This window comes from Stegastes partitus, unplaced genomic scaffold (genome assembly GCF_000690725.1).
Source record: "Stegastes partitus isolate 25-593 unplaced genomic scaffold, Stegastes_partitus-1.0.2 Scaffold565, whole genome shotgun sequence".
Classification (NCBI taxonomy): domain Eukaryota; kingdom Metazoa; phylum Chordata; class Actinopteri; family Pomacentridae; genus Stegastes; species Stegastes partitus.
The window spans coordinates 384,875-397,313 of record NW_007578296.1 but is presented as its reverse complement, the minus strand read 5'-3'; the positions used below and the strand labels follow the sequence as shown (position 1 = coordinate 397,313).

Sequence of the window (12,439 nt, the reverse complement as noted above, 5' to 3'; positions counted from 1 at the left end):
GTTCATAAAGAGGACCAAGTCTAAAATGAGACGATCAAGAATACAACTTAAGGAAATCTGATGTTTGTACAAAGACGTTAACATGGTCACGATGACTAATCTGCTTCAGTCTGATAGTTCAGAATCAAAAATCTTTCTTTCTTCTTCATCCCACTTTAAACAGCATGAACTACAAGCTGAGTGCCGGTTTATACTTTTGTCTCATTGACGTGAAATGATTTCAATCTAAATAAAGTAGAAAAAAACACATTTATTTCTACTGTGAACATACACTATATTACCAAAAGCATTCGCTCACCTGCCTTGACTCACATATGAACTGAAGTGACATCCCATTCTTAATCCAGAGGGTTTAATATGACATCGGTCCACCCTTTGCAGCTTTAACAGCTTTAACAGCTTCAGCTCTTCTGGGAAGGCTGTCCACAAGGTCTAGGAGTGTTTATGGGGATTTTTGACCTTTCTTCCAGAAGCTCATTTGTGAGGTCACACACTGATGTTGGACCAGAAGGCCTGGCTCTCAGTCTCTGCTCTACTTCATCCCAAAGGTGTTCTATCAGGTTGAGGTCAGGACTCTGTGCAGGACAGTCAAGTTCTTCCACACCAGACTCTCTCATCCATGTCTTTATGGACCTTGTTTTGTGCACTGGTGCACCTTCATGCTGGAAGAGGAAGAGGCCATCTCCAAACTGTTCCCACAAAGTTGGGAGCATGGAGTTGTCCAAAATCTCTCAGCATGCTGAAGCATTCAGAGTTCCTTTCACTGGACCTACGGGGCCAAGCCCAGCTCCTGAAGAACAGCCCCACACCATAACCCCCCCTCCACCAAACTTTACACTTGGCACAATGCAGTCAGACAAGTACCGTTCTCCTGGCAGCCGCCAAACCCAGACTGGTCCATCAGATTGCCAGATGGAGTCGTGTGATTCGTCACTCCAGAGAACGTGTCTCCACCGCTCTAGAGTCCAGTGGCGGCTGCTTTCCACCACTGCATCCGACGCTTTGCATTGCATTTGGTGATGTATGGCCTGGATGCAGCTGCTCTACCATGGAAACCCATTCCATGAAGCTCTCTGCACACTGTTCTTGGGCTAATCTTAAGGCCACATCAAGTTTGGAGGTCTGCAGTGATGGACTCTGCAGAAAGTTGGTGACCTCTGCTCCTATGTGCCTCAGCATCAGCTGACCCGCTCTGTCAGGTTACGTGGCCATGACCACTTCGTGGATGAGCTGCTGTCGTTCCCAATCACTTCCACTTTGTTATAATACCACTGACAGTTGACTGTGGAATATTTAGGAGCGAGGAAATTTCATGACTGGACTTGTTGTACAGGAGGCATCCTATCACAGGACCATGCTAGAGTTCACTGAGCTCCTGAGAGCGACCCATTCTTTCACAGATGTTTGTAGAAACAGTCTGCATGTCTAGGTACTTGATTTTATACACATGTGGCCATGGAAGTGATTGGAACACATGATGTTGATTGTTTGGATGGGTGAGTGAATACTTTTGGCAATATAGTGGCTACCTGCCCAGGTGTGCCCTGCCTTCACCTTGAGTCAGCTGGCATAGGCTCCAGCCGTTCTGCGACCCTCGTGAGGATAAAGTGGTGTATAGATAATGGATGGATGGATGTTAACATATGTTTGGAGGACGCTGTATATTCTTAAAGTAACTTATGATGAATAATAACCAGCTAACCTGGGAATAAGTTATATTTCAGGATTAATGGGCACAGTGCAGAGAGACGTGAAAGAAGACATCTATCACTTGGAGGTGAACAACATTGTCAGTGTTGAAGTTCGCTGAGAACAAAAATTCTTTAATCAAGCAAACGTTGAACTGTGGTAAAAGAAAAGAAAGAAAGAAAGAAAGAAAGAAAGGATAAAAAAAACAGACACTTACTTGCAAGTAATTAAAAAGAAATTCAAAATAGTAAAAGCACAAAACCAAATTCTCTCAAAACCATCTTTATTCACAAGAGCCAATTCACATTAGCCGCAATCATCGTCAATCATGAGCATCAAGATCATTTGCTCTGGAAGTTCCCCGCGCTCATGTCAGAACACCGTCCACAGCCGGACAGTGGATCACTGGACCAGGTCTCCAGTAAAATACACAATAGCAAGTATTTGGAGCAGAATGTTTTCATCCTCTCCTTCTGCTGCCACAGATTCACTCCTACACCTACATACACTTTGTCTCACTCCCTTTCTCTCTGACGGTTTCCAGTATGTGTTGAACAGATGAGTTGAACAAGAAGACACTCAAACACACAAGGAGAGAAATCTGTGTTGACGGTGGATGACTTTCTCTCTGATGCTGGTTACACTTTGACCAAGAAGTTGTCCCTAAATGTGTTCATGTGTAGCAGTGAGGTTCCAGCTACAGTAATAGTAGATTATTATTTTTTAAATTGTAAAACTAACGCTGCACTAATTGAAGTGTTTGTTACGATTCATTACGTCTTGCTCAGTTCTTTTTTTTTTTTTTTTGCAGAGATGTGGAAATGGATTTGAGAGCAAGACACTGTATTTTTTTTAACAATATGCAAAACAATATCATGTTCCTATTATGCTAACAACATCTGTAAAAAAAATCTGCAGTCTGAAAATATACATCCTTTTCCTTTGTACTGTAAAATAGCTTTTCTATGGTGCAACTCTTGTTATTGGTTTATAACTGAGTAACCTTAAGAGTAACAACTCGTGGGAGAGATAACAGCATACTGGCACCACTGAAGGAACAGCAAACGTCTTCTGAACCAGCAGGCAACATTGACTATGTTTACATGCACCAACGGCTCGGCATATACGCTCATTCAAGTAATTACGGTTAAGTGACAGTTCATACGAGTTCGTACGGATCCTGCAAGACATAAACATTTATATGACAGACTACACAGAGTTCAGGCTCAAATTTGTGTTTTGATGTAATATGGCCAAAATGTATTTTTAAAAATTAAATCGGCTCTAGGTATTAATTTTACAAGAAGAATGAGATAAATGACGACCTAGAAGAGGGTCACTCGCTGTGACAGACCCACAGAGAACGATCATGAATTCATCTCTGTGGAACATTTCAGCATCTTTCAGCTCCTTGTTTTGGTTGTACTGCACAATTTTACAGCTTTGGTTCTGTCTCATCAACTTCTTTACCAGGCGGCTGTTTTTAGCAAAAAGCTCAGTTAAATTATCTGAACAGTAACTGTTCAGCACCCGACAGGCGAGACACATGTAGTGACTACTGAATGACACAATGGATTTGTTTTGTTCCAGGAGTTATGAACTAAAGTTGTTATTGGATTTAATACTAGAAATTCATTCACAAGGTGGCTTTATGTCTGCTACATATAAAAACAGGAAATAACGGAGCAACATGTTCACTATTTGAAATGGCCAGAATTTGTCAGCTTACCTTCAGACAGACCACAGATTCATGCAGCTATTAGGTTACTGTTAATAGTTTTGGTAGCATGGTTTAGCTAATTTAGCTAACAATCCTCTTATAGTATCAGTGGAAAACAGGTAAAAATGTTCCGATTAGATCAAGCTGAAATACCACGATGACAGAACTCTGCTGCTATCGTTGGCTTTTCCTTTGTACAGAGCTTCCCAGGGGTCATGTGGTAGAAAAAACACATATAAACAAAATGTTATTACAAACTGATTTCTAAATCATATGGATTAATAAAGCAAGAAAAATTATTAATAAAGTGATATTAATCTGTCAACAGGCACAGCTGGAAATTAATGGGTATTTAATGATTCCACCTTTGTCATCCACCAGCGTCCATGAGGGTTTTCTTGTATTCCTCTGTGGACGTACGCATGCGACCTAAAATCTAAGGCTGCAGTGTGAGCATGCTGATGCATGTGCCAGAGGAATAAACTGGACACTCGGTTGTTGCTCCTTATGTACTTGAGTATTGTATTTTAAATTCTTGGTCCTGTTCTATGCACATTCTGGTTACACTTTTGACTTTTACGTGTCGTCCCGTCAAACAGGAAACACAAAGCAGCTGGAGGTAACCATTATGCTCTCTGGTGTGCATGAGACCCCCCGCTGTAGTATGTATAGAACACATGCAGATCCATTGTTTGAAGGTAAACAGTGCAGCTGTTCACACACATGGAATCCATTAAATAAGTAAAGCACTGTCCAGACTTTAGGATTAGTTTTGTTAAAGGGACATTTTGATTTCTTTGAAGTTGGGTTGTTTAAGCTACTCATCGGTCGGTGTGTTGTCTACAGCAGATCCAGCCTGAAGCCGGAGCTCGGGGAGCCGAGGCAGTGCAGGTGCAAGACAGGAAGGGGGCAGTCTGTGAGTGATGATATGACATTAGTCAGACGGAGGGTAAAATTTGAGTCTGAAGAGAAAGAACGCAGTCCGGTCATGCTTCTACAACACAAGTCCCAGCTATTGCAATAAAACAGAAAAAACATGAAGCAGACTGTTAGCAAAACATAGTGAACGCCTACAAATGATGAATCTGGTTTGTTATATATATTTAAATGTGAGTGCAGTTTCAGACTCCAGCTTGAGGACGGGGGCTGAGGGAGGTGGGCTGCTCACCTCTGATAAGGTGGAGCTAAGTTATTTTTTTTAATATGTAAATGTTCCATCACACAGAAGTCCCACTCAGTGGACTGTATGTCAGCATTGGCATTGTCAGGTCAAGGATGATGTAAAACATTAGACATCACGTTCAACCATGGATTTTCCTAAATTGGTATAAATGCAACATCGATGTGTTTCATCACATTAAAGTTTAGAACTTAGCTTCAGGCTCAAAAGACATGTTGAAGTTTGTCTTTAACCAGACCTTCCTCATACTTTCCAACCAGCAGATTTAAGCTCAACAACTTGTAGGTTTATTAAACTGCACTTTTTCACATGAATATTTTTTCCACCTCATGACTCCTGGAGGGTAAGGACTGTATGCTCGTTACAGGCTATATACATGCACCATCTAACTGGAGATAGATGTGGAGACCAGTGAACTGCCTTGACTATGAGAAATCCAGGATTGGCTTCACAGACAGGTGTCATATACGACTTAGACCTAATCAAAAGTCACGTTTTATCATCAGTTACAAGAAACTCTAATCCTGCCGATCCTTGGACATAGGTTCAGGTCATTCGGAGTGCCTATAAGCAGGATGTAGGCATTTCTTGGTATTGGTAATCCCCTTGTAAGGTCCTTACCTTACTATGTGAAGTGCCCTGAAATGACATTTGTCGTAAATTGCTGCTGTCCAAATAAAACCGAATTGAGCTGAATACAGGGTCGGCAGCGTTCGCTTCTCACTGCAGGTCCACTGATGAACATAAGCTACAAACCCTGATTTGCAAAAACTAAAGAGAAGTTACAGAAAAGAAGAAGCGCTGGGAGAATGTCAAAGGAATTGGATGAGGTCGGCTTAACGGGTCAACAGCGATTTAACTGTGATTGAAGACATGAGCATCCTCCACGGGGACGCCGAACAACTGTCAAGTGTTCGCATACAAGAATTCGCCAGAGAGGTTTAATATTCACTTCTGCAACTCCACAGAACTTTTTTTTTCAATTAGTCTTGTAATTTTAAATATGTATAGTTTGTAGTACTTTGTCTCTCACTGCTCTCGTTAAAAGTTCTGGTAAACCCGGTATGTTTCATCTGACCAGCCCCCAGCGTCAACAGGGAAAGTTAGCAACTAGCTGTGAAGACATCTGAACATCCAGCAGGTTAACGGCTACATACGTCCTTCAGGAGTTGGAATACTGATGCTGCTCTGTGTCTGGTGAACATGTAAATATTCACTATCATACTGTTTGCAAACAGATGAATTATTGATGTTAATTAATTATGTGAAGGTTGTCTGTCAGCTTGTTGTGGAGTTCTGCTCCTTAGTGGCCAATACAACAACACCACCAACAAAAGCCAACTGATGAAGCTTTAGAAAAACATTTAGAGGAACTTGAGAGTCGTGCTTCCATTTTGATAGCTTAGCATCGCTCTAGTTGTGGTTCACAGGCCACAGTTCAGCCACTTGTAGTCCCTGCTCCTGAGCCAGGAGATAATTGTAGCCAGTTATCGGGGTGGACTTAACTGAACTGTATAGGTGCCGCTCCACAACAGGAACTTGAGGCTGGAGCGACGTTAATGGAAACAACCCCCTAATTAGGCCTTTAAGCCAATCTGTTTCCTTTGGGATGTACATCCCAATAGCTTTGACTTCTAATAGTAGCTACTGGACATGACCCCAAATCTCTGAGTTTGTTTGTCTTCTCCAACTACTTTTTTCTCCCCTGAAAGAGGGTTTAGAAAGATTGACAAAGGTTCAGGCTGCCTTCACACAGACCCTGAGCTACTGCAGAGGAAAACAGCATCAGGTCTCTACCGGCTACAGCACATGTACAGCTTTCAGTCAGAATGATGACCAGTCGTAGCTGTTCCTGGCAGACCAGCGCTTAGCAAAGAGCAATTCACTTTAATATTGATGATTATTTTCATGTTTTTTTCTAGGTCTAATTTGCTAATGTGTAATCTTGATGGTTCTTGACATGCATGGCAGCGCAAACACAAGAGCACCAAATGGACTTTCTATGTCCTCATTTAGTTCCTGAGTTTAGTTCCTGGGAGGTTTGATTGAAAAGCGCCATTAGATCATCTATGAACCAGTCAGTGGGTCACTCTAATATCTATCAGGTTTGTTCAGCCAGCCCCTGTTGTGACAAAAGGCTGAATTCACTTCACATTTTCTGCGCATCATTTTAGATCAAGTCATGAATCAAGCAGAGATAAAGCACTCGCTGACGGGATGTGGATTTTTACTGGATCTCTTCTACCGGGGCTGCTCTGTTGACAGGTTTATTGATGGCACCTGCACACAACTTAACAAGACGGTGGCCTCGACAGGACTGCGGACAACACTGGGTGCATGTAAACGTGGCCAATGCTACTTTTCTAAATGGCTCTGGCTCAGCCCGGCTCGGCCCAGCCCGGCACGCTGACAGGGGAACGCTTCAGCCTGGGTGCCTCCCCGCCATTTACCATTCATCTATCTCCCTCTGATTGTCTGTGCATTTATTTGAGTCTGTACAGTTTGCGAGGTGTGTGTGTGAGGTCCGGGTCATTCAAACACTGCAGCAAGTCTATTGCTTTGATAAAAAGGCATCACTTCACAGAAATGAGAAAAAAAACAAACAAACAAAACACAAGCTGCTTTGAGGAATAGTGTGAAGCTTGAAAAAGCGAGATATACAAAGCAAATGTTCATCATATTGCAAACAACAATACCATAGACAGGCTGTTTAGAACAACAAAAGAAGAACATACCGGCTAAAATAAAAGAAAGGACAGAGCGCTACGTTTTCACAATCTCACCAGCTCTCTCAGTGTACCTTGCTGATGATGAATCATACTGTTTTTGGGTCAGCCAACTTTCACTTGGCCTGCAAATCCCACCGTGTGGTCACAGTGGTGGGGTCCGACCCATGTGTTGTCCAAGCACATGCCTACATGTGCATGTGTGCAGTATGTGTACAGATATACTGTATGTACTGTATATGTACATGTCTGTGTGTTAGTGTATATGCATGCCATCATAAGAGGTGGTGGGCTGTTTTTTTTAAACATGTAAATAACAATACAGTTCAATCAGCCATTGCCCCAACCCACCATAGCACCATGACGTCACTGTTTTAACATACAGTCTCCCCGTGTCAGGGAGGCGTAAAAACAAACGAACAAACAGTTGAAGTTATTGTATGTGGGACTGTGAAGCAATACAGCTGAGATGAAACACTGAAAATTCATACTGGTTGTATAGTTGAAGCTGCTAACGTGGACTAAAACACGAGTCAGAGGGACGACTGCGTGTCAGCGGCATGCACTAACTAACAGAGTTAGCCAAGTTTTGATATCACTAAGAAAGCCCAGCAGGGGTTTAATAAGGAGGGCATCATTCACTTGGTTTTGGCACAACATGTGGCATTGTTACACAAAAACGAGTACTATATGATTGTCATTTCATGACATCAGTGCCATTATGTGCTTTAGTTAGTCCTGACCAGTCTCTGGCAATGATGAGCAGGCTCACTGTAACACTACTGCTGCATTCCCGTCACTGTTGGTCAAGTCTGAATCCCCAGGTTGGAAATTACAGCTTTTGTGTGTTGTCATGGTCCAGCTTGTAAAAATAAAGGCAAAAACAACAATTAACATGGAAATTTCTTCACGCAAATAGAGTTTTAGCACAGATACAACAGTGCTATGGAAAAAAAACAACTAAACAGAATTCTCTTCATTGGCAATATGTCAGTTATTCTCTTAATAAACTGTTTGATTCATGCAATGCTGCAGAACAGTGAAGAATTACTACTTGTCACTGATGAAGAGGAAGTCGTCAGACTACTGAGTTAGGACGTAGTTGTGCTGCCGGGGGATTTCCCATGATGCACTGAGCAACTCTCTTTGACTCGCCTCTCTCACCCTACATCCCTCCATCCCTACACGTCACTACTGCATGTCATGAACCTCGTCTTCTCTCTCCTGTAGTTTGTGCTTTGTCCTCTGTGTCTCTGTGACTATATGGCATTTATCATTCTCTTGTTTTGTGTCTGTCTGTGTCTTGCTACCCTTTTCTTTATCCCTTCACCCAGACTGGTGGAAGCAGACGGCTGTCCTCCCTGAGTCTGGCTCTGCTGGACGATTCTTCCTTTTAAAACATTTTTTTTTTGACTTCAGGTTGCTTAAAGGGAGTTGTTGGGTTTTTCTTTATATTATCACTATGCAAAGTGCCCTGAGCTGACTTATGTTGTAAATTGGGGCTTATAAATAAAACTGGATTAATTTATTTGATCCAACAAATCCTCCAAATTTCACAGATTAATAAGTTTTTGTCAAATACAGCAAAGAAAATCCCAACAAAAGACAGACTGGAGCCACGTTTGCTTGACCTCAACATGATAATTGATTATCAGAATGATTATTTGTCTGTCTATCAACTATAACTCTTGATCTACAATTGCAGCTCTGCTTTTGTGACACATAAAGCACTGGAGGGTGGGTGGGACTCATTGCCCAATGCTATTGTTGATTGTCATTTTTTGTGAGTCTGTAAAATGCCAGAACATGACCTTCTCGGTTTCTCAGAACCTGAGGCGACACCTTCACGTCTTGTGCTGTCTGACAAGTAGTCTGAAAAGCACAAATCTGAACATTCGAGAAGCTGATAACAGCTTTCGCTTTTTGTTTTTTTTGGTCATTTGTGCTCGGAAAACAAATCCAACAAGTCCTTACAGCTCTACCACGAACGAGCTTTGGTGAAAGCAACACACACGTGTCACATATGTGCTCACAGACATACAGTCTGTCAAACATTAGCGCCTCCTACAATATGATTTAAGCCCTTTGTGTCATTCCACTCCTCTGTTCAGCAGACTTTATATCCTCCTCTTAGGCTTTTGTTATTCCTTATTTTCTTCAGCCAACTCTAACTGAGAGTGTGCTCATGTCTAAGCTCTTATGTGGATCTGACCGTTTCAACAGCACGCTGAGGTTGTGATTAAATCAGCAGATTTTGAATGGAGTTTGGTTTGATGCTCTCTTCTTAGGAGAACACACAACATCTCAGAGGCAAAGCCATGTGACTGAACAGGTTTTTCTTGAATATGTCTTAAGTGTGTGACAAAAGTTTTTTACATTCATTTGACGCTTTGGTTTCCAGCTGTTTCCAGCTGTTTCCAGCTCTTCCAAAATGAATCTCAAAAATTTGACTTGTGATTTTCAAAATATACTCCTGTCTTGTTTTATTGATCAGATTGGTGTATTTCTTCTTTTACACTGGCTTGAATATGCAGTTGTAGTGCAAAACTACTATTGTCCAGGTAGTTAATAGTGCGTGCTAGCCAATTAGCATACTGCATTAGCACTCATGTCAAAATGGCGTGTATGTGCTCAAACTTTACTGAAAGCTAAATGTATCTGGAGGCCTGAAAACAAGCAGAAGACACTTGTTTTGTAGTGTTAACAGTGTGTGCTGCCAAATAGATGTCAAGAAAAGTTACTGTCTCTTGCTTGGACCTCCCTCTTGAGCTGATCTCCGACTGCAAAATTCAGATTTTTCCGACAGCTCTGGAATGCAGCATTCTGACTTCACCTTGTAATGTGTGGCTACCCAGAGACTTCCTGTGAGGTGGTGTCCACTGGAGCGAGTGTTGCTGTTAATGGGTAAAGTACTGAACAGTCCAGACACTCACTGGATGGATGACAGTTAATATATTAACCAACAAGCGGGTCCAATAAAGTCAAGCAGGTGGGGGAAAAGGCTAATGGATCACTGACAATGTCTTACTCTGTGTATCAGGTGAGCAGCCATTTTGAGTTTTTTGACATAAAGGAAGGAAAATACAACAATTGCATGGTTTCTACTGAATGAACAAGTGTTGATAAGATCACCATTATGTCAACTGTACAATCATCAACACAAAAAAACCTAGAGTAAAATCCGAGGTGAGAGGTTATATCCACAATAACAACAAAACAAACCAGAAAAAAACAAAAACAAAAAGGCTATTCACATGTACCCGCACTGTAAGGAATGGTTTCATCCAAAACTAGACCAGAGAGCTACTCCTAAACTATGGAATGAAGTGACACTCAGTAGTGCTAATAGAAAGTTCATTGTGATGGGCCTTCTGCTGGTTCCAGCCCTGAGACCACCAGGGTGCCCAGGCGCTGACACACACACACACACACACACACGCATACACACATGCACACACACATGCACACACACACACACACACACACACATACACTGAAATCCATTGGTCAGTCCTCGAAGACCTCTAGGAAGAGAGGAGGGAATAGCTCGGTGGGACATTCCACTTTCATGTGGAGGAACCGGCTGGCGTGGCAGGCGCTGATCATCCGCAGGTCCGTCACCTTCATTAGCAGCTTGGGCCAGAAATGTGCCACTTTGTGTTTGCGGTAGTTGATGTAATGTTCAAAGGCCAGCAGGAACTCCTCTTGGCAGCGCTCGATTCGCTCCACGCTACTCAGGCCTGGACGATCTGATAACAAACGTTGGAGGTGTTTAGAGTGCTGCTGCATTTAGGGCAGAACTTTGGGAGAAACGTGTTGACAAGTTTCAAATCATTTTCTATTTAGAATAAAATCTGATGAAATAAAGGGAATCCAGTTTGCTACAACTTCATAGTATAGTCTGAAATTAGGATTATTATATCATTACACTCAAAAAAAAAAAGGTAATTGCTGAAAACATGCCAGCTGATTTGGATGCTGTCAAACCATTAACAGCTGTTATCAGTGCACATCATTCCCACACGTGTGCAGGCACAGATCCATTCTACCTTCTAGTAGCTCTGGAGGCCATTACTGCCCCTTTTAAAGGCAGATTAGGGGTGATGTAGCGACTACAGAGGAACTAAGTCAAGATTTGAATGCTGTAGTGGTGGAAAAGGCAAACTATCTTACTTGCTGTTGTTCATTCATCTGTTTAGGCACCAAAACGACTTAAGTTTAGAGACGGATGTTGGTTTGGGTTAAAAGACACCCTGTAGTAAAACTTATCACATGTTAAAAAGCTCTGTTTTATCCTTGTACAGTCTCTACTGGAGACACTTTGCATGTATAAGTGCAAAAAGTTCCTGATGTGATCAGAGTCACTTTGTGCTGATCAGTAATCAGATTGGATGGTAGCGGCCTACTGAGCTCATAAAAGGTGGAGGAGGAACCAACCTGCCCACATGTCAGGAAGTGATGTGGGCTGATGATGGGATGTTTAATGGGCTGATGATGGGTTGTTTAATGGGCCGATAACGTTTGGGTGACATCGGCCCATCAGGAATAAAACTATACATTGCTATAAAGCACAAAGCATCATAATTCCAGAACTAAACCTTTTTAAGATGTCAACACCTCAGCAACAGAACAACAAACTGGTAGTTAATAATAGTGCAAAAGGACCCATAATTGATTTCAAGCTTTTAGTCTTTTTTAAGTAATAAAAGGACTTAAAATTTAAAGTGAAGGCGTCCACAGTCTCACAAGCTCAGACAAGTCAGCCTGTTTTCATTTTCCTATGTTTTACTGTCCCCTTAAATAACATTACAAAGTAAGACCTCACAGTGATGTAGAAACAAACAGTTTCTTCATTAGTGAGTTCTTGGTGACAGCAGGATGGAGGCACCATGTTTTAAACAGACTAAATCCACATTGTTCTACAGATCAGAATTTGTCATAGCAAAACTTCTCAATTAATTCTAATTATGATGACTGGAACTGTTTGGCCCCAGTCACTGAGTAAAAATAAAGCTTCAAAGTGCCTGAATGCTATTGACCTGCATTGCAATGTGTTTTTCTGTTAGAAAACAACCAAATGTTCGCTAAAAATCAGGAGATTTTGTTAAAATCCTTTTACTCTAC

The 12,439-nt window shown here is 41.8% G+C and overlaps 1 protein-coding gene across 6 annotated transcripts in view; it reads right to left on the bottom strand.

The window, feature by feature from the left end:
• Positions 1 to 1,955: 1,955 nt before the first annotated feature.
• LOC103362261 (thyroid hormone receptor beta) overlaps positions 1,956 to 12,439 on the bottom strand; it is a 143,361-nt gene continuing 132,877 nt past the window's right edge. For all 6 annotated transcript variants that reach the window (XM_008288565.1, XM_008288563.1, XM_008288569.1 and 3 more), the window contains one exon: positions 1,956 to 11,064. In XM_008288565.1, coding sequence (XP_008286787.1) covers positions 10,823 to 11,064 — 242 coding nt within the window. In that variant the 3' untranslated portion in view covers positions 1,956 to 10,822. The remainder of the gene's footprint in view (positions 11,065 to 12,439) is intronic.